The 23,468-nt window shown below is 34.3% G+C and overlaps 1 protein-coding gene across 5 annotated transcripts in view; it reads left to right on the top strand.

Moving 5' to 3' along the window:
* Nucleotides 1–23,468, top strand: part of LOC137863897 (connector enhancer of kinase suppressor of ras 2-like) — a 177,476-nt gene that overhangs the window by 99,390 nt on the left and 54,618 nt on the right. For all 5 annotated transcript variants that reach the window (XM_068697495.1, XM_068697496.1, XM_068697493.1 and 2 more), the window contains exons 8-11: nt 2,338–2,406; nt 14,136–14,282; nt 19,040–19,173; nt 19,750–19,955. In XM_068697495.1, the coding sequence (XP_068553596.1) occupies nt 2,338–2,406; nt 14,136–14,282; nt 19,040–19,173; nt 19,750–19,955 (556 nt within the window). The remainder of the gene's footprint in view (nt 1–2,337; nt 2,407–14,135; nt 14,283–19,039; nt 19,174–19,749; nt 19,956–23,468) is intronic.

The raw sequence follows: 23,468 nt of genomic DNA, 5'->3' as shown, positions 1-23,468 counted from the left end.
TATGACTGATTGTTATTCTTGTCACATTGTTTGGTTTTTCTGTGAAGCAGCTTCTTGTTACTTAACTTGCAGTTCATAATTACAAATTTGAAAAAAAAATAATTTTATTTCAACTGCTGCAATGTAATTATTATGACAGACTTTAAAATAGGACCTATCCCTTCTGTTTTTCAAATAGTCCATGTTTTAGTCACATTGTTTTCAATCTTTCTAAGAGAGTATAGCTGCATAAATTACAAGTTTAAATTTTATACAGCTAATATTGAAACTGTGCAATGCTGACACCCAAGAAACATGAAATTTCCACTGTGCAGCTAGCCAAAAATGTACATACTTACCTGCATACATCAGTGGTATTCTGCACCGTATGGCTGAGCTTCATGTGTGATATTTTGTTCTGCTTGGTTTGTATGTATTGAGATAATTTTGATCATTTTCATCATCCATTTTTAGATACTACAGACCCAGGGAAAGCCTTATGTTTTGTGTGCAAAAATTTGTGAATCATAAGACAAGTCTAATGGAAATTAAGCTTAAAATTTGTGTGCTTACTTATATTAACACTACTGGCAGCATTTAGAAGTATTAATATACTTTTTCACTGTAATTTTAATTTATTTTAGAAATATAATACAATTTGTAGGGAAATATATATTTATAACTGAAATTCATGTGAAAAGATACAAAGTTCACCAGCCATTAAAACTTGCATTTTTATTTTGACTGAACTGTATGCATCAAAACTTTTTGATAAGACAACTCTAAGTTCCTCTTTTTTTTTTTTTTTTTTTTTACTTTTTTCTAAAAGTGTAATCATATGTGCAGATAAAAAAGCTTCAAAGATGTTTAATTTCTGGCATTTCAGCAAATTGATTTTTCATTCCTTTTGAAGGTATAATTGACCTCAGAGCCAGTGTTTAATTTTGAAAGATAATAATTAGCTCAGCCTCATCAAAGTCAGGAAAGGAGCTAAAAAGAGAAAGCGCCAGGCCTGTGCTTTTTCAGCTAATATCAACTGAAGTTAAACCCATTATGAATAGTGGTGCTTACTTCAGTTTCCTGCTTACCTTTCATTCACTGTTTAAAGCAACCAACTTTATATTCGCATTGTGTTCCTCAAATGGAAACAGAATATCTTTCTGGCTTATGTTTAATCCTGTGCATAGGTAAAATCGTGTCCTTATCTCAGCCCATGAGCATTTTCATCATATTTTCTCCCGCTTCTGCTGAGGAGTAGGAGGAAGCAACCGCCTGTGTGATGCTTGCCTACCTATTGAGGTTAATTTGGCATTTTTTTAGAGGCAATTGCAGCCATTTTTAGCCCAGTGGCTGTTTGGGCTTTTGTTGCATTGTTTGCTGTTGTCTTTACTCCTTCTATTTGTTTATAGTATGCATCCACATAATGGATGGGATTTGTGACTGGAGAAGTCTGTCCAGCAAAAGAGCTATTGACAGTTTCCTGGAAGTTTTGATTGGTACTCAGTGAATGAATATAAGCTGCAAGTCACCTTTAGCTCCGGTAAATCTTGTATTCTGACACATTTGTTGACATGCAGTTGACTGTGTACAAGTGGCTTGCAAGGCAATGGTGTTTGATCCATTTTAACGTGATCAGAAGCAGCTATATTTAGAATAAGGTAGGTTTTTGACTCAGAGTTCCCCAAATTATGGTGGTGGAGTAGTATGTGTGCGTATGTATGTATGTTCAGTATATACTATACAGAATACCCAGACTGTCAAGGACTTTATCCTTTTTTAAATTACCACTTTGCATTCACATGGTTAATCTAGTGCTGTCTTGGAAGTGCTGGAGCTGTAGTATATTTGCAGGGTATCTGCCATGAACTTAAGCAGTAAACCTGCTACGTAAAGGACTGCATTAGGCCTACTTTTCTGTTATATGCATTTTTTTCCAGCCCTGACCCTGCACATGTAGTAAGTTCAGTATTTGTTGGCTTAGCAGCTTTACTGCTATGTGATGTTAATTCACTCAGTGAATTCCCAGCAATATTGTGACAGCTCATGGCCCAGTACTCCCCTCCAAAAGGTAAAGAAACTAAAATAGCTCAACCAGTCAAAAAGGTTGTTCATCACCACGGGAAGAAGGATTTGAATTCATCTTTGAATTGTCGTTGGTTACCAGAAAAACATTGTTCTGTATAAATGTGTTTTGTTTTGTTTTGTTTTATTGTAAATATAGTAAGTTATTGTTATTTGATAATAATGCTTCTTTGGGAAGAGCTTTTTTGCCTCTTTTCTCATTCATAGTTTTCATTCCTGCTCTTCCCTTGTGGTCCCCCCTGAAATGTAAAGTTAATTGTTATCTCCTGTCCTTAGTCTCCTGCTGACCAGTGTAAGAAAATCCATGCTGGCGATGAGGTGATCCAGGTCAACCATCAAACTGTGGTAAGTACTTTAGAAGTTCTGGTCTGCAGGCTTTGACTGTTCCCACTGCTAAAAAGACAATAATTCTTAATAGGTAACTGTAGCAAACTAGATCACTCTTTATGCCGTTTAAAATATTATAATCATTGCTTACATTTAATTTGTGCCTTTTTAGTTTTTTTAATTGTCATTAATTAACCCAGAAGGATTAAGCCAAACATATTTTCTCTAGCTGCTGTTCAAGATTATGCTCCCAGAATCAACATCTACAATTTACAGTGATTGCACTGGTTGTAGTTCTTAGATTTCCTGTTATGGATATGCCAGCAAGTTTAACTTTTTCTCTTAAAAAGAAATATTCATTTTCTTTAATCTGGGATTCAGACTCAAAATGCAGGAATTCTGTATCAGCCATATATTTATTTTCATATTTATTTTTAAGGTGATGAACAGTTTTATAAAGTTGGTAAAACCGTTAATCCATTTCATATTGCATAAGCATATGTATGGGGAAGAGTATGCTAAGTCTAAGATACTGTGGTACCTGATCTGTGTACATTTAAGTGTGCCTGCCATTGTATTTTTCACAGTGTATGCAGTTATTGTTTTTGTGTACCAACCTACATTTCATTTTATATACAAAATCAGAAAAATTAAGAAACCTCTTTGTCATTTGTGGGAGGTGAAAATAATTAGAGAGCAAATATTTTCTTTTCAAAAGAAGTATAACTTCCTCATTTTTACTTACAATTTTAATGCAACATGAAACTCTTACTTACATTACAGAGGATCTGTGAGTTGTCACAGTACAAGTTGAAATATGCATTAGACTGGCTTTCTCCATCAGACATACTCTTCAAGTGACAAACCTGATTTAATCTTTACTCCCAGAGGTGAAACTCCACTCATTCAACTACTCAAGAATTGGCTTTCTGGGTAGCAACTTCCCATGTGTGTTATAACAAGCCCAAAGTGTTTGATGCTTGTAATCCCTCTCTATCTAAGGGCAGGCACGCTGCCAACAGCTGAGTCAAGTGGCAGAGAATACTTTTTCAAAAAAACAAACCTCACTGTTAATTATTCATTCTGAATTCTGTAACAAGCTACGAAAAGGGATAAATGGCAAGCAGTTTCTTTCAGAAATGTATTCTTCCTTTGCAAATGCTGAGCATGCTTTATTCTGTTTTCCTTGTGACTGTGAAAAGTCAGCCAGTAATTTTTAGTGTTTGTGTTTCAGAGCTATGTGTCCAGCTGCAAACTATACTTTGCTTCTTCACCCAAGCTATCTCAAGTTGTGACAATTGATATCGTGCTTATAAATACCATTATTTCCACTAGTGGGCTAGAATAATTCAGAGGTTTCTTTAGGTTCATTAGGTTCATTAAATTCCCATATAGTCAATATCTTTATACTAGTAAGGCCAGCTCACAGAATGCAGTGCAACCCACTTGAAATGAACAGTCTGGAGGGCAGCTGGCAAACTGTACAAAACAAGTCTTGCATATCTGTGGTGGTCTTGCATGTTTTCCAGAGCTACAGACTGTCTTGTTCACCCGGCATTGGAACATGCAGGCACAAAGCACTCCATGCTTTCACAAAATGTACATGCAGGACAAAAAGGCAAAAAAAAATGTACAATTTAAAAATGGAGAAATACACTTTCCTCTGAAATTTCTGTGTTTCAGAGGATTTGTATCACACAAAGTTTCTCTTAACAAACACGTTTTCTTAAGATTGATGTTTCTTTTATATTTTGATAGTCTATCAAATATAAATCCTGTTTTGAAAAAGTCTGCTCTGAAGGTGATTAGATATAGTCATTTTGTTTTATAATTAGTGAAAATACTTTCCTGATTAAAGAAAGTGTAGGTTTCTTTCATTAGGTGCTAATGCTGTAGCTGACTATTGACATCATCTCATCTGATTTAGACTAAAATAGGCCAGTGTATTTTCTGGATAAATTGATGTTCGCTCATTTACTAAGATAATTAGATTTTTTCAAAACATTCAGTGACATTCCCACAACCTGTAATATACTGTTCTGTTAGTTAATTATTCTCGTTGGAGGGGAGTGTGGGGGGGTGGGGGTGTCTTTTTGTTTGTAGTATGCATTTGATCTTGATCTATTTTTATCTATCACACTGGAGATCCAGTTTCTCATTTAGGCATTTTCAGGATGTAATCAAACTACCTCTTCACCTTTTCTTTGGTAACCTAAATAATTGGAGCACTCTCAGTTTTTCATCCTAATGCATGACCCTCCTTGACAACCTTTTCATATTCCCAACTGTGATACTTTGCATATTTAACATCGAGCTACAGAGCTGTACAGTAAAAACATATTCATTCATAGGTAAAGCAGTACTCCTGTGCTAATATAGTACAAATAAGACTGTACTTTTTAAAAGGCTAATGTTCATTTTCATCCTACATAGGCAAAAATTAATCTAATAGGATACTGATTTTTTTCTTTAAGTAATAAAAAATAATTTCAATTTCAATTTGAAATTCATCAGGAGGCCCATTTTAAGAGAAGAATCATTACCCATTTCATAGCTGTGCAAGGAGTAAGCTCTTAAACAGGTTTAAGATGTAGAGTTGAAAATAGTTGTACAGTCCCTGCATTCCAGTGGAGTCAGCACAGATAACAGCACTTTTAATCTTGGAAGCATTTCTCTGGGGTTGTAAAGCTATAGCAAAGGATTAAGTATGCTGACAATGTCAGCCCATTGGATTGCTGATGTGTGGAGTTAAGTATTTTGGTATTGATGGGGCTAGAATATTTTGGCTGTATGTCTTCAAAATAATTGTTATTACTTAGAATTCATATGCTATTTTTATATAAAGCATTATCTGAATTAAGTAAGAAATGATCAGATAGCTGAAGATAGCTGTATTCATACTCTTACTGAAATCATTTATATTAACAAATATATTAACATTATTAACACAAAAAAGAACACTTATTTTAATTCTTCAGTGTAGTTGAAAGTTTAAAAAAAATGAGTTCCAAAAGGGAAACAGCCTAAAACTTATATAATGCAACAGTTGAAGGAGTTAGAAATAAAAGATTTACTACGTTGAAACCGGTCAAGCCAATGAACCCTCTGTTATATAATTATGAACATCAAAGTAAAAATAATAGTACTTTAGGCAAGAAATTAATTAAATCAGTTGATTCACCACTATCTGTTAAGATCATTTAATCATTATCCAATGTCCTTATTTGCTTTTTTTTTTTTTTTTTTTTTTTTAATAAAACGGCGCAAGAAACTTGGTAAATAAGTTACATGTTCTAAAATCCAATGACATTAGCTCTTTTTCTTTTACCCTACCAGTAGCAACAGGCACTAGTTCTTGCCTGTTGGCAAAAAATGGAATGCCTTGTGGAGTTTTTCTTTCCTCTCCTATGAAATTAAACAGAAGTGCTGAATATACCACTGTGCATTTATTTGCTTACAAAAATAATAATTACAGCTCAAGTTCTGTGAATAGTATTTTCTGCTGCTTAGATGAAATAAAAGGAAAGTAAATTTCATTTTGTCTTAACGTTAACTAACGTTGTTTTATGGATGGGATGCGATTCTTTAGTCAGAGCATTGGGACTGTCGTGCAGTGAAAATAGGGTGAAATTAAAGATAAGTTTGTCTGTGGCCAAGAAATATTTGTTTCTTTCAAATTTCCATAATAAGAATAGTAGAGAATATAAGACAAAGAGAAGAAACACAGTCATAACAAATATATGTATGTACATCCATTCTCAGGATGGAAGCAAAGCTGATAAATTAAAGCCAAATCATCTGCATATGTTTACTGAAGGGACTGACACTTCCAATTGCAACTTGCTAAGGAAAGATTTTTAATGAGTTGTCTGCTTTAGGATAACATTGTACATGTATGCTGTGGAAGCATAAGGAGGCAAACTTACTAGTCAATACTATGCAAGGTTTTACAGGTGATTTAGAGGATTATAAAGGATAACTAAAGACTTTAAGAAAATGGAATGTTAGATGAATTACAGTATAAGTTTATGAAAATTTTTTTTAATGTTCTACCTTTGATAATTTTTTCAAACAGAAATCTTCCAGATCCAAACAAGTATTGATCTAGCTGTCTGAACAGATATAGATGTTCGATTTACTCTCATATACAAAAGTGTTAGGTAAACTAGGGAGAATAGTTCAGAAAAATGAAAACCTTTTTCTTTTTTAGGATTAGAATTTGAAGGTCATTTGATAGGACAGAGAGCAATAATAATGCTTTTAGTAATTCATGTTGAAAGCTAAATGTTACTCAGGAGCAGCTGGCAAGAATCCTGAAGTCAGAATGTAGTAATTAATCCCAAATCAACTCATCACCATGGAGGTGATGTGACTGAAAATGGCAAAGATGAACTTGGAATTAATCAGGAACATGTTTCCAGGAGAAATAGAGTTTTAATACCATTGTCTTGACATTGGTAATATCTTGTCTGAAATACTGTGTGATGTTCAGGTCATTTGCAGTCATCAAAGGTGAATTTGTGTAAGAACATTTGCAAATGTAATGGGGTAAAAAGGAAAATGTATTGAAGGATTTTTTTATTTTTTTAAACGGATTTAAATTTTGGTTACCCAGCCAGCTAGGTCTATAGGCTATACAGACCAGGAAGGGTAATGACTGTTTAAGGAAGAGAACAACACTGTGGAAGAGCAAGCATTCATATGAACATCTGTAAGAAAATTTGTGGTGAAAGCTGAGAGGTCTGACTAGGATGGTGACTGAAGAACTGATGAATACGATTAAGTTACAGCTGCCTACAACTACGTAGAAGGGATAACAAAAGGATGTAGTAGCCTAGAACAGCTCTTTCAGTTCAAACACATTTGCTTTGTTGTGTAAGGTGTTTGTTATGTTATGTCTAAATAGCCATTATTTTAAAATAATGGGGATGCATTTTCATAGTTGATAGGTTCATTCTTTGGAATGAAGGATGCTCTGTAAATACATGAGCCACAGCCTCATGCCCTTTCATACTGCTCATTGTCTGTCAAATTGAGTACTTTGAAATTATCATGAACACTCTTTGGATTTATAAAAATGTCTAAATCCCTGTTGCTGGTAGGTTGTATTCTGAATCCCATTCATAGAAATCTGAGTCTTCTAAAAGAGAAGATACAAAGTCAAGAGCCCTGCAACAATTAATAATTTCCAGCACTAATTTATTGATGTTAAGATATTTATTGAATTAATATTCCAGATGTATGTGTGTTGAATTGGAAATTTGAGTCTTAATGGGTTCTCACTTTAGATGGAGGTAAATCTGTAGCCGTGGTGATAGGTCATACGATCTGTGTTTCAGCACACTGTGTTGTGAAATGCAAGTAGGAAAAGGAGAGATAAAAACTGAACAAGAGATGTCATGACAATTACAACTTCTTCCCCCCAAAAAAGTCATTTGGTTTGCAAAGAAATTTCCATGTATCACTGAATCTCAGGATTCTGCCTTTCAAAAAGGCTTAGTAACAGTGTCTTCTAGTAGCACATTTTGCATCATCTTGGAATCTTGCTGCATTTCTCTGTTATTTAATGAAAATAACTGTAAGATAATAGATAAATGTTGGTATTTCCATCATCAATTATTTTTAGTAACACTAAGGATATTAATGAGGAGAGTGAATCAGCTACAGGTGTTAATGATGAGCTTTCCAATCAGTGACAGAAAGTCTTATGATCTCGCAGCACATTTTTGTTTAATAATAATTTCTGATTTCCATGTTAATGAAACTAATTCCCTTGATAAATTCCCTAGCCTGGGCAGTATTGTAAGGCAAAGTGAATTACCAACAGACTTAACATACAAAAGATGACTGTTTCTTTAACAACAAGTTGAGTTTGCTCATCTCTCCCTCCTCCCCGTTTTTTTTTTTTTTTTTTTTTTTTTTTTTTTTTTTTTTTTTTTTAATGAAAATATGAAGAAAGGTCATACAGTTAAGATTCAAGTAAATATCCAGATGGGTTTGCTTATGTATTGAAAGAGCCTTGAGGGGAAACATCTGTCCTGGTTCATGTAGGGGTTAGGTCCTACTGGAGTCAAAGCAAAATTACTTGTTTGCAGGTGGTGTGCAATATCGTATGTTCTAGTTATTTAGTAAATACCATTCTGTACAATTGATTTCCAGATCAAATGCCCAGCAACACAGTTCTTAAACTCATTTTTAGTTTACGCTCTGTCTCTTTCCATCCTAGGTAAGATTAAAGCTGGGCAAATGATACAGTGAGTTTAATGTGCATAACTCTCAGAAATACATGGAGGTTTAGCCTACCTTCCTTCTGGCAGGTGTACTATGTATTTTTGTATTTCTTGGAAGTTTTTCTTTTTTTTTTTTTCAGAGTCCCAGTCAGTACTTAGAGTTTTACAAAACAGTGAAGGAATTGAAGAATCACATTTATGCTTTATCTCCAGAATTTTCAGGAAAAACAGAGAAATGAATATAGATATTCTGTCCACTAAGCACTCAGAGTTCCACTCTGAGTTGTTTTCTAAATTTGTACCATGACAAATACACATAATGAGTTTTGAGGAAATCAGCATGGAGGTAAATAACTGTGGTGGTGGTTTTTACCACTGGAATCCTTTGATAAGCCTCAATGTGTTCAACAGTCCTGCTGTTTTTTCAGTTCCTTTTATAGGTGAGTATGTCATGGATTTAATGCCTATGCACTCATCCACAAATGCAGTGTTTAGTGTTTTCAGATTTTGTTGTTTTTGTTGTCGTCCATAATGTTAGGAATTTTTAATGTTAGTTTAATTTTCATACAGATCATCTGTCAATCATCATCAGCCAGATAGCCTTTATTTTAAAAAAGGAGAAAAGGTGCTTGTCCAGCATGAACATGGTTTGGATGTATAAAAATGCTCAAATCCCTACTGCTGGTGGGATGTGTTCTGAATCACATTCAGACAAATCTAGATCTTCTAAATGAGAAGGAAAAAGCCATTACTGGGGGACTCTAAAGAAGATATTGAAGAACAAGAAGACAAACTAGTTTACTGTGGGTTAATGAGCAAGCTTTGTTTTTCTGCATATACTACTTATGCAGTCCCAACTACAAAATCATCAGTTTTAGGTATACAAAATTACTATAGCATTCTGGATATTTATATCATTATAATTTTATGGTAAAGAAATTTAGCACCATAGGGACTAAAATCTTTTAGTTATTGTTTTCGAAGTTACCATATATTGCACTTTCCACTAATTAACTTACTTGTACTTTCTATGAGAAAATTAATCCTTTAAAATAGACTACAGTAATACATTTTTTCCCCTGGAGCCGTTTTTTCTACACTGCTGATGTACAAAGCAATAAAAATTATCGATTGAACAATCCTAAATGTAAACTACCAAAAAAAAATTAAACTTCTGCCTGCCTCTTACCTTATTCAGTGAGTTATATTCATCTCTGTTTCTTTTATGTTTAACATCTAAATTAAAGAGTATTTTCTTTGGACTAACATTAAGTCAATTGTATTTTTAGCCAGTGAGTAAGAGACTCTCATCTTTTCTCTTTACAAACTGTATATTACTGTGGTGGTAATTTTCATTGCTGGCATCTGACAGTATTTTGCACATTCTTTGGGTTATGAACAAGGATTACAGCAGCCGTGTGACTTTCCACACTCTAATTTGTAGGTCTGATTTACAAAGAGAACAAATATATGGAAATAGCGTGTTGTATTACAATATGCAAATCTGTTTAGCAGAGAACATGCACCATGACTAGACCTTTACTGTGCCGTGCAAAGAGAACATAACAATGCCCTGAATTTGTTGATTTGAGTGTAATGGCTATCCTAATTGCTCCAATTTCATTTATTCAGGAAAATAAAGCATCATGCTAGTCTTTTTTTCCTTCATTAATCTAATTTACATGTTAACTTTTATTACCGAGTGAAATATCTTAACCCATACTGTAGAACCTGATTAACTGAATGGTAAAATCTTTAAAGTAGCAAAAAAACGTTTTGCTGAACACATCTCACCACAGCTAGAAGCCAGTAATTGCAATTAAAGACTGTTTAAGAATAAATGTGAAAATCTGTCTGAAGGACTGGTTTTCAACTAAGATTTTTAATCCACTGTAATGACTTCTATTTTCACAAAGATATTTTTAGTAATACAATTTATAATAACATGTCCAAATTCCTAAGAGCATTTTATCATAGCCTAGTAGTAATGATTGCAGACTGCTCTTTAATAGATCTTGCTATTTAATGGTTTTGTCATTAAGGTTCTCATTGGAATAATTTATCATTAGCTTAATTATTTATCATTCTTATCTAAAAGGAGCACACAAAACTCCAAAGGCTTCAGCATTCTGAAAATTACAGCAATCTATAAAAATCAAAAATAGTCCATCCACTTTTAAATTTAAAATTCAGCAAAATATATGTGTGTATTTCTACATAAATATCCTGTCATGTTATAAGCAAAGTGCAAACCAGAAGCATTTGTATGGAATGGAAGTTGAGATATTTCTGTTTAGTTGTGGTCTGTTTGTGACCAGTGCATTTTTAGAAAGTTTTCAGTAAACCAGCAACGTTAAAAATAGAATAGAACTGTAAAGAGCTATTAAAATGCTTTTTAGCACTATGAGACATACAGTGCTTTCCAAGCCAAATGTTCACACTTGGGATCCGGGCTTCGGCCCACTGTAGAAATCAGGTATAAACTGTGAAGTTCTAGCTAAACTTCTCTCAGACCTTTGTGAGAGGATTTGAACCTCCACCTTCATGTATTATCAATTATCTTCCTCTAAAAGGAAGTAATTATAAATGGTATGTGATATAATATGCTGATACATGTAGACTGCACTGATTCTGAACACTTAAATCTATTTTTTTAATATTTTACTTTTAATAGTAGTGGGAATACACATTTCGGTCATGTTACCATGAACCTGCCAGTGAAGCATAGTCAAGGGGCATAGCAAATATAATGGCACCAAAGGCTCGCATACACTTGTACAGCTCCAGCTCTTGGATTCCCTAAAGCTTTTTATTCATAATAGCTCACTTCAAGGCTGCCACAGTTCAGCCTCAGTAAGGTTGTCGTTGCAGAAATGCTGTTCACGCACAGTGCTCTGATTCCTAAGAGCTGTGGTCGTTTTTTTCTAATCATGAGTAACCTACAACAGGCCTTTACTATGGTCCTTTATTAACACAATAAAAATCTGCTGTGTTTGGAATAGAAAATGGTGGGAAGAGTTTAATACAGGCTACTTTTAGAGCTGCTGAGAGCTCAGCTTTTCTGTAAAAGAAAATTACTTTTGCAGGACATATTCCATGCAGGATTGGATCCATACTGCTTTGTTTAGCAGAACTGGGGGAGAAGGTGACCATCAGTGTTCAGGTTAAAGCCTGACTCGCTTCAGTAACATCCTGCACCTATTCACTTTTCTTCAGTAGCAAATCTAGAAATCAAATCTGAATTGCAGAAAATGTGATTTTAAAAAGGCTAGGAAAGTCCTCCAGAGTCCTCCCTATAAATATTTCTGCAGGCCTTGCTGTTTCACACAGCTAAATGTGAACCAGTAACCTCATTGTCACTTACAAGAGGTCATTCTTTCTAGTAACTCCTTTCTATATAGGCTTGCTCTTGTAATTTGAGTTATTTCCCAGTAATAACAAGGTGAGACTAAGTGGGGGAGATAGCTGTGCTTTAGAAGACAAATAGGGATAATTTTTCAGAAGCTTTTTTTCTGGGTTTTGTGTGTGCGTTTGTTGGCATGTCCCCTAGCCACGACCTGTGGCTTTGGACCGAGCTCTCAGGTTATGTGTGAGGAACTATGAGACTATTGTCATACCATTTTTCTCATGTCAGTGGAAGAGAGACAAATTTCAAAAATCGTAGTGTAGGAGTGGTTATCTAGAAAAGGTCACAAGTATGTTGACACAAAATGCAATATTCAGAGGGGAACGTTAACAAATCCTTTGAGCATCGCAATGCTTACGTTGGTACTAATTTGGATATTGCTTTGGGTAGAATCATAGAATATCTTGAGTTGGAAGGGACCCAGAAGTCCAACTGCTAGCACCACACAGACACATTGTTTTGAGTCTAATATTAAAGAAACTTCAATAATACAGTTACTCGAGTTGAATGATAATGCATTTTGAAATGCTAAATGATAGGAATTTCTTAATTTCTTCATAGTGAACAAGCTAAAACATCAGTTGCAGAAAGGGAAGGCAAAAAGACTGCTGAACCTATGGAGCCAAATTTATTCTCTTATTTAAACTAACACAATTTTGCTGATTTTAGTGGTGTAATCAGGAAGAAAGATTGGTTAAATTTTAGAAAAATGTTAATTCGCATGAATTTCACTTTCTCTTCTGAATGTATGTATCTGGCTGTTTTGATACATATTTTTCCTGTTGTATGCTGATGCACATGAGAAAAAGTGTTCAGGAGCACATAACTTTGTAAAACTAGCTTTAGTGTAAACACCATTACATATGCCTTTATATTATGCAGTTTTAAAACCTCTTCAATCATTCGGGATAATAGGATAGTGTAAACATTAATGAATAAAAAAACCTCATAAAATTTTAATTTTGTTTTCATGTATAACCATGTCATGGCAAATCAATATTCAAATAATCAAGAAGATCAAGAAATGTCTCTAAATAGCTTTTAGTGACAGTCATGTATGAAATCCTTCCAGTGTTATGATGTTCTTTTTTTTATGACTATGTTTAGACTTTATGATAACTTGAAGTATTCAGCTCTATCCAGGGTCTGTTTGAATAAATCAAGTAAACAGTAATTTATCCTCAGTTCAGATCTTAAATGTGTTATGTATGATAATATAGCATAGTCTGTCTTTCTACTCAACAGTGAGGGCTTGAACTAAGGATCCAGACTGAAACTATTCCATGACTGCTAGTATTCGGCTAACAGAGAATGCAAAGTTTTCTGTCTCCAAGGTCATGAAAAATATTCTTTCTATTTGTCTATAATGGTCACTTTGAACTGTTAGGAGATTTATTATATATATATATATATTTTTTTTTCACTGACAGACGTTAGGAATAAAATCAAATTCATCTCACAGGGTGCTCTGAGAGAAGTGGAACTAGTAAATCCTTTAGGAAAGGATTACCTTTGGTCTTTGTCCATTGGCTCATCATGTCTTCCTGTAAAATACCTGCTTCTTATTCCTTGTCCTATCTCCCTGCCCTCTTTTTCAGTAATGCTTTCACTACCTGGGGAAAATAATAATACTAATACTAACATTGTGTCTGTTTGGAAGCAAAATGCACATGGAATGGCTATCCAGTCAACCATTTTGTATAAAAAGGGAGTTTTGCTTGTCTTTCTCTGAGGTGTATTAATTTGGGCCTTTGCAAAATCACTTGCTGAAACCTGTGTGGCACTTGTTATGCCCTAACTATTTTTGAAACATCAGTTCTACTTGCAAACTTGATTTAAAATGTACAATGACCTCACAGATTATCTAAAGGGAGACAGTGTTCACTTATGCCTTATTTTGTTGAGAAACCTAGCAAAAAGAAATAACAAAAATAACCCAGCTTCAGCAGTAGCATTTCAGTCCAACAGAATTAATCAGAAACTCTTTATAAAAACTGCTTATGTTCAGAAAGAGCAGGCTGTAATACACCTTCCCAGCTAATAGAAGAGTTCCTTCACATGTAAAGTTAAATGGAAAGCTTTCAAAATTCAATTATGGAATTTTTTCTTAGGTTGGCTGGCAGCTGAAGAACCTAGTAAATGCACTGCGGGAAGACCCAAATGGAGTGATTTTAACCTTGAAAAAACGTCCTCAGAATACTCTGGTTTCTGCTCCTGCCCTTCTGAAAAACGTGAGGTGGAAGCCTCTTGCGCTTCAGGTAAGAAGGCTGCTGCAACTCTGGTGTCATGGCAAATTCTTTCCACTAATAAAGGAAATCTCTAGAGTTGTTCCTTCTGATGGGGTGAACAGGAACCTCTTTTAAAAGCCCTATTTCCTTTGAAATACAGTGCTAAGTTTGTGTGGCAATATGTGTCAATAAGGTTGTTTTCCTCTGTTTTTCCCTGAATTTGGTAACCACAGGAATTCACAAAAGGAAAGAACATCTATGAATAATACTGCTAAGAAAGTAAGCAGCCAAAGATTCAGTAGTTTTCTTTGGCTAGCAAAGGCCTCCCCTTGCCTCTCCTTCTTTCCATTATTTCACAACCTATCACAACTACTTGTTTTCACCAAGAGTGGTAGTCCTTTTGAATTTCAGGAAAAGTCTGCTTCTATCCTACATTTCTCCACAATTTGTTTTTGGTAGTGATGCTAATAGACCCTCTGATATTTCTGCATAAATATGCCTTGAAAACCTGTTGACGTTTAAAGAAAAAAAATAAAAAATATAAAAAGAACATCACAGCTGGTTCTTCCTACAACATCAACATATGTTGTAGAAACAACAATAAAAAAGACTGACCTTAAACATGCATAGTCACTAACTTAAAAGCTTGCCTTCAGTAGTGACATTTTGTCTTTAATACTGTATAACATTCTGTAATAAGAGTATACACTTTCATAACATGGAAACTTTGTTGTTTTGCTTGATTCGCAAGATATGTGGATGTGTTTCTAAATGAATGGAACAAAGCAAACCCTAGAACCCTATGCAGACAAATTTCCTTACTGCCTGCCGCTTCCCGAATCTTTCATTCCCCAAAGTGCCTGCATCCTACACAGCTGCTTCACTTAAGCAGTTTGTGCAATCCCTGCAGCTCAGGAGTGCTGACACTTTGTTTCACTGCCATCTTTCCTTTCTCTGTGCTGCCTTTTCTGGGTGAACTTCATATGAAGCCTCCAGAGGTAGCAAAATGGAAATTGCACTTGTAACAGTGCTTCCATAGAGATCCTGTCCTTATATTATTATATTAAAGAATTTGAATTCACAAGAATCACAAAATCAGGAAGCTTTATTGGTATTAAACCAATATCTGTTCTATAAATGACTTGATATTTTCAACAAAACTTGTCATCCTTTGTCATGGTACACAGATAAATGAAAGTGCACCAAGCTATTTTTGTGGATTTATCAACAATTTCTATTTTTGTGATGTGTTCTCTTCTGATGGCCCAGAGCCCCTGAGGAACAAAGGGTGCTTTAAGTGTGATTTTCACTTGGATGTTTCTTCTATGCCAAAAAACAGTAGTGAGGGATTTCAATAAACATATAAATCATCTCAGGAAATACAAAGAGCACTGCCAATATTATTTCTTAAGGGTAGATTTTGTAATAAGTCATAAACTAACTTCAGAGTTTTGGCATCTTGTGGTCTTCTTTAGTCTTCATGCCACAGAAGTGAGCTCAAGTGATAGGACCTAGAAAAAAAAATCCAAATGCAGTTCTCAGTTTTACCAGTTTCTCACCTCTATCTGAAATTATTTATTATTGTAATTAATGGCTTGGAACTAGCATGATTAGATTTCAAGATGACACCAAAGCTTGTGTTTCCTGGACAGCTGACCTAACAGCTTGATGCTGCTGAAAAACAGTGATCTCACTTCCCTTGCCCTGTTCTTGGCTGCCAAATGTCCTTGCCTTTGTCTGACTTTGACATTGTTTAGATCCTCCAGATCAGTTTAATTCATTGAATTGGTAGGGAGGCTTCTGGTTTTGTTTATTTGTTTTTCTGGAGCTTTTTATCACTAATGGATTAAATTGGCACTCAGAGCATCAGAGGCTGACAGACTCTCAAAAAATAAGTGGAATACACTCTGCATAGACAGAAAGTTTTTTTACTTTAGACAAAAGTAACCAGCTGCATGAATGTAGGATATGGAATGACTGGCTAAGTAGCAATCTGTCAAAAAAGTCTGAGTTAAAGTAGATCAAAAACTGAAAAAAATTCAGCAAATGTCAGACTGTCGCAAAAAAGGGTAACATAACACACCATGAAATAGAACACATGCAAAGCAATTCTTCCATCCTGATTTAGGACTGGTAAGGTTTAAACAGCAAATCTCTGAACAGTTTTTGACTACAAGCTTTCTTCCCTTACTAGCAGTTGTCTGATTTTCTTCTGTATTTTCCTTGTTACTTTATTGCTTAAGATGTAAGAAAATAAATATAGATATATCAAGATGAAGCAAACCTAAATCTTCTAGAAAAAACAGAGAGAAACATTTTCTTTTCTTTGCTTCCCTCCTCTGACATACTGTAGAAAGCAGGATCCTAGAGGAATCAGGCTATTAGCTACATTACCTAGGAAGTGACAGTCCTTTCTCTGAAGTCTCAGATATTGCATAGTCATTGATGGGAGATGTATAAAGTTCTTCTTTAGAATAATTAAAAATAGAATAATTTTAGAATAAATTTATTTAGAAGAAATCATGCGAACACTTTTGTACATAGCTACATGAAGTATCCTATGTGTACTATTTACAAATATGATGATTCTTTCACTAAATGCTAAAATGTAACTTATTTCTCATACAAAACCTATAAATATTTAATGAGAATATTTCTTCCTGTTACAAGTACTTGACCTGGAACATTAAACTTTTTATTGTTTTGCTTGAACTATAGAATCTGCTCTGTAGTGACATGAGTAGTAAAACTAGTCAAACAGTGACAGTTTTCTAATAATTCTTGCATAACAGAAAATGCACGTTATGCCCTGAAACTTTTTAAGTAACTTTAGAATAATTCTACTCAAGTAGCTCATTTCAGATTTTGAAAACTATATGCAATTTATAAATGTTTATAAATTCTATGACATTATGAGAAGGAAAATGACAAATCTGTTTAGATTAACTTGGAAATTAGGGTGCTGCCCATATACTTTCATGTCTCAGTAAGAAATGTCTTGGGCAAGGAAACTCTTGAAACACCTCATGCAAAGAAAATGTGGCAAATAGTTGTGTTTTGTTCTCCTAAATCTCTTCTTTTAGAGAAAATGATGAACAGTGAATCCCTTTTCTCCTTAGTGCCACTCATTATTTTTCCATCATATTCATGTGTTTCATTGTATTCTCTTACTCTGAGGACAAAAATTATTTACACACTTTAAAAGGTGTATATTTTAAGTTTCAAAAATTTATAAACCAGAAGACTTGAACACACTGTGAATGTACCAGTTCTTTTAGAGCACAGCTGTAGCAATTTGCCAGTATGTGAGAAATACTCATGTATTGTGAGTAATAATATTAAAGTTTCTGTTTCTTAGTTGTGAGTAGAAGTACTTTTATTGTTGAACATTCAGCCTTTCTTAATAGCAGCTTGTCCAATAGGCAATTAGCTGTCTGTATCACTAGCATGAATGAATCTGTTCCAACAAAAATGCCACACTGTAGGAATTCATAGGGTGATACGCAGTTACATAGCCCCATTTTCCCTTACCACAGGCAATCCATGTAGAAGAGTGACGCCTGTGTATTTTCTGTGAATTCACCCATCAGGGGAATTCTGGGGATTGAGTTTATTCCTTCAAAGGAGAAAGCAGAGACTCAGTACCCCATCCTTAATCTTCATATTCCCTCAGAAGGTAAGGGATGTTGATGTTCAAGCCTATTGTTGCTGTATTCATGGGCTTTAGCAGCTTCCTGTATCTTGTCCTGCTGTTTTTTGCAGGATGGACTGGGGCCATATGTTTGTTGTTTTGAACAGCACTTTTAAATAGATACACTATTTAATTATCCCCAATATTTGCAAAACACACTCAGGATCATAGCAATATATTTTGTTTCCAAAACAGTTTTTGTTTTTTTCCATTTGGCAAACAATTGTTTATTTCTGGTGAGGGTTGAATTTACTACTTACGTTTCAATTTTATTCTGGTATTGAAGCATTGCTTAATTATTTTCAAGTTTTTCAAACTTGCTAGACAAAATAAGGGGAAACAGATAGTATTTAGAATGTAAAAAGTAACTAAAGTGATAAAGAAGAATGGAAAGGAAAGATCTTATTTTCTGGGAATTATTCACAAGAGACTTGGTATAGGTAATTTCTGTCTGAAATTGGGTTTCTGATTGTCTGTTGGTGACAGTGATAATATATGTTTTGACCCATGGATAAAGTGGGTATCCAACTGCAGGTAAGTTGGAGGTTTACTAGAACATGTTCTGTTAAGTCTTTTTACTGTTATTGTCACTAGAAAATTGTTGAAATAGTGATTGTATAGTAAATGCAGTGGTTAATACTGTGTATAATGTAGTAGGTCTTAATTTCCAGACAAGGTATGAGAAAGACAGTCATGAATGATACTTGTCATGGGCAGTGACTTTTTATCTATTTGTACTGATGAAAGAAACCCAAAACACTTGATCAGAGTAAGAGAGGTTTAACAGTAAAACAGGGAAGACTCTAATTTGGACCCCTATGCAGACTGATGTTCTCAAGGAAAAATATCCTTAGCTGCTATTTAAAATCACTTGTACTCGAAACACATAAAAGTATTCTCAAAGTTTATCTCTAGAAGACAGAAAGCCTTGCATTTGAAAAAAGATTAAAATTGGTCTTTGTAGTCTTCATCCAAAAATGGCTAATCCAAAAAGAGGTCAAGATTTGTAAAATGGTGCTTGTTGATCTAAGTGTTGCTTGTAGCACTGAAAACATTAATTTGTTCTTCATGTGTTTGGGTTTTGTTTGTTTTACAGCCTGTAATTCCAACCAGTCCAACAAGCAGTTCTACAACACCAACAAGTACAATGGGCATGTCCTCCAAAATGGAGAACTCAGCACTCCAAGATGTTTACATTCTTTCTCCTATGTCAGGACTTTATGGCCCCAGGTATTTACTTCCTACAGAATGTGAGCTTTTGAAAAAAAAAAAAAATAATAATAATAATTACATTTTAAATAACTAGACCAATAAAAGTAAACAAAATAAAAATGCCCAAACCCATATATTTAGTAAAATTAAGAGTTAGAATTGCATTAAATAACATATCTTTGTTTTGAGACATTTTTACCTTTGATTTAGCTAGATACAGGTTGAGCAAAACCTGGTTTGGGTCCTAAACTAGAAAACCACTTAAAGAAGTCTTTAATCATTTATTTTGACTTACGCTTTTGTGACCACATGTAGCTTATTCTCAAGCATGCATTTTTGCAACAGAAATCCTTGCCGTCTCATGTTACACCAATTACTTATGCTTCCTTTCAAATAGTAGAAAACTTCTGAATAGCTATGTTTATTTCATTAATTTATATTTGTTGAAACTGAAACTCTTAAAAAGTTCTCATATATAGCAATTCAATTACATTACTTTTTTAATTTGTAGTGCTTGGGTTAGATAGTTGGTACACTTTAGTTTTTTCATAAAATGCTTAATTTCCCTGCAATCTTCTGGCTTACAATTTTTAGGGATGAAATTGGAATAATGTCTTGTGATGACATCAGCAAATTTGGGAAATCTGGAATGAAAGGCTCTGAGTCTCCAAGTTATTTTCTGGAACATGAGAGTGGTAAATACTACACCTTAATTGAAGGTGAAGGCCATGCTTTGGGCTCTGAGTATGAGAGAAGCAGAGCTACAGGAGTGCGGAGAAGAGAAAAAACACCCACTCATGGTAGGCTTGGTTTCTTTAACATTTTTTGATTGACTGGATTTAGAAATTGTACTATGAATGCTATAGCACCCCCAAATATCTGTCAATTTTTGTTAGATCATGACCTGTTGGCTCTGAATTTCAGACAAAAGTTTATGTGAAGGAATAATTAATACAAATACAATCTAATGTTCAGGATCAGGATTATAGAAGTTATAAATTATTTTATTGTGCAGTTCTTACTTAAAATTTGGAATAATATTTGAGTTCACATTACTTGGGTAGATAGCATTTTGATTTACCAGCTTTTATTCTGAAGCTCTTTGAGATTATTCTGGTTGTAACAGTCTAGGATGTTATTCTTTAATGAAGGGCCTGAAAAGACGTGGTATTAAAGTACCTATAAGACATAAGGTCTACCAAATTCAGCACTGTGTTAAATAGACATATCAGTGTATTCTCCACGTGTTTGAGTGGTGTTATTTTTGAGGCAGTAAGTTATTTTTGTAAAGTTTACAGAATTTTAAGATAAAAGATTTATTATAAATCTGTAGTAGCATGTGATTTTGGTGGAGCAAATGGCATTTCCATGCCTCAGAGAAAGGCATGACAGCTCCTTTTGGTCATAATGTTCCCTGAGACTAGGTTCTGTCTTTTGATCAATTTATACGTTGCCATCAATAAGTACTTCATTCACCTACTCTGAAGCTAAAGGTTTTTTCCTTTCTCTTGTTTTGTTAAAAAATGTATATATATATATTTTGGAGGGGTCTTTGATAGCTGGAAAAGGGAAAATATTTCACAGGCTCACAGTAGTAAAGAAAAATGTGTCTGTGAAGAACACAGGTAATGAAAACATGCTGCAGTTCAAAGGAGAGAACACCAGAGGCAGTTAATAGTGGAAGATTCAGTAACAGGTGAAACGGAACAGCTGGGGAGGGGATTTTTAAGCACTCTGGACACTGATGCTGTTGTTCTGTCTTAAAACTGGTTTAGTCTGGTGTAGGATTTGATACCATGATGTTATTAAATGTGGGTTCCCTGCTCTTTCAATTGTTGGCACTTAGAGACTCTGTGGCTTTTTCTTTCTGTTCTCAGACTGAGGTGTTCTTTCCACCATAAATGTTAGAAGAGGGTGCAACTGAGGGCCACAGGTGCCAGAACACATTTTAATAGTTAAGATGTACAAGTGTGTTGTTCCACTGTCAATAAATCTGTTTGCTGAGGTTTTCTTATTACTTTCATATGTATTTTGAATGTATTACATACATACATCTGTGGCATAGTTTACTTAATCAATCTGGGTTAAGCTCTAAACTACATTTACATCTTAGCCTTTTGGCTAAGATCAACATATGAGTGATGCTTACATCATTTCACCTGCTGTTTTCGGAGTTGGGAGGGTATATTCCAGTCTAAAAATGTGGCAGCTACAAGTATACATAAAATTACGTCAAGTGCAATGATTAATCACTGTAGAGTTCCCTAGCAAATGACATACAGTTTCCTAAGTGTTGCACTGTTCTTTTCATTCCAATAGTTTGAAAGCAATCCTGGCTTAGGTGTGGCCAGGATCATGTTTATGTACATGATCATGTTTATTTATATGACTATATTTCTTCAGAATAGAGAAATTTTAACAGATTTTTGTTACAAGTAAAACATTTTTAGTAAGTTGTACAGCCATATACTTGATGCTTATATGAGCTGTAACCAGGTCAACACCAAACAGTAGGACTCCATCTTAAGTACAGTAATATTGTCTTTATCTCCCTGATATGCAACATGGTTCTAGAATAAAATTAGAATGAAAGAGAAACATTAACAGTGATGGAAATTGGAGCCAGATGGATGTATTTGGCTTGCTTAAAATCGTGCTGCATAATGATTTCAAATTTAAGACATTGGGCTCTGCAACTAATCCCAATAATATGCCAGTGTCTTGTGTTTATGATAGAGAGTTCTGTGTGATTTTCCCTAACTATGTGACATTGCAAATCTAGAAGGAATCTGATTTACAAATCTCAGGAATACATTTTAGTAGCTTTTAAAACAATAGTTAAACCAGATATTTTTTTTCTTAGCTACAGATTATATTGATCTGATAATTAACAGATTTCCAAATCCAAATTCTGTTCTACTATAGTGTACATTTTTAATTTTTGACTTTAAAATGTACATTTGAATCATGAAAGTGACTGTATGTCTCTGGAAAGACATGATTTCTGGTGGGTCTAAGAAACATGCATCTGATGCTGGAGCCGGGTAGCCATGGGCTAAGTAGGAAAAATAAGAGTTCTGAAGTCTTTCATGGTTGAACAGATGCTTTCATTATTGCTAGGACTCACACAAACTGCAGCTCAAAAATTCCTGCCAGGGATTTTCCAGAATTAAAGTGATTATTACAAACCAGTTTCTGTTGCAGCTGGTGGTAAGTGGAAGAATATTCAGGAAAATGAGACCCTCAGTACTGATAATATATGCAAAATCAGTGGAGGCAAAGAAGCCCATTTTTTCCAAACATTTGTCAAAATTAAGTCTTTATTTATGATGGCTGCAGTGCATTTTGTTTTTTTTTTTTCAAGGCTTATCATCTCATATTAGTCTTGATTCCAACATGCTCTGGTATTTAGAGTTCTTGTGGCAATGCGTATCAAATCTCCTCTGTTTGTGTTACAGGCAAAAACATCATAAATCAGTATTTTTCCTTTCAATTTCTACTACTATACACAAAGATTTTCCAGTTCTCTGATTAATATTCAAGTTGCACTGTTAAAACCAGTTTATATATAGGCTACAGGTATTTGGGAAAGAACTTGCAATTAAAAATAATATGCAAAATCTCTTTTTTTCTTTGTTCAACTTGTATGTTTCCCATCCAAAATTCATATCTTTAATGTTGATCATGCTGCAGCATCTCAGATTTATGTGTAACAAATCTCATCAGGGTTTCAGACTTTCCTCCTCTTGAACAGAAATACTGCTAAGCTTTTTTGTTGATCTCCACTTGTTATGTGCATTTCTAGTTTCATATTGTTTGTTGTTGCTTTTTTTTTAAATTTGAAATCCTTACTTGTTCTCATTCTTTTCTATATTACTGGGTCTTACTTTTGTTTGATTTGTTGTTTTTTAATTATTTTTCCTTGTCCATATTGTTCTTCTAAAACTCGATTAGGAGTCGAGTAATAAATTTGCATTTAAAGGTTGTATCGACTTTTAGGCACATAGGAAAACTACATATATACCCATACACTGAAAATCTCAGTACTCTAGGTATATGTTGTCCCCTCAATTTTCAGAAAATCATCTTATCTGAAAACATACTTGTCTTGTATGATTGTTTCTTCTTAAATCCTCCTGTTATTTTAGTAGCTGAAAATGTTGTTTTGGGGAGATAGATGAATTAAAACCCGTATTAGCACAGGAATAACCCACAGAAAATACTTAGTCATTCTAAGCAACCTGAAGAAACTGACAGTGAGAAAGAAACAGTTGTTGACATTTAAATTCTATAATTATCTCAGAAACAAACCA

The sequence above is a fragment of the Anas acuta genome, chromosome 13 (genome assembly GCF_963932015.1).
Source record: "Anas acuta chromosome 13, bAnaAcu1.1, whole genome shotgun sequence".
In the NCBI taxonomy this organism is placed as follows: domain Eukaryota; kingdom Metazoa; phylum Chordata; class Aves; order Anseriformes; family Anatidae; genus Anas; species Anas acuta.
This window is presented reverse-complemented; position numbering and strand designations above follow the sequence as displayed.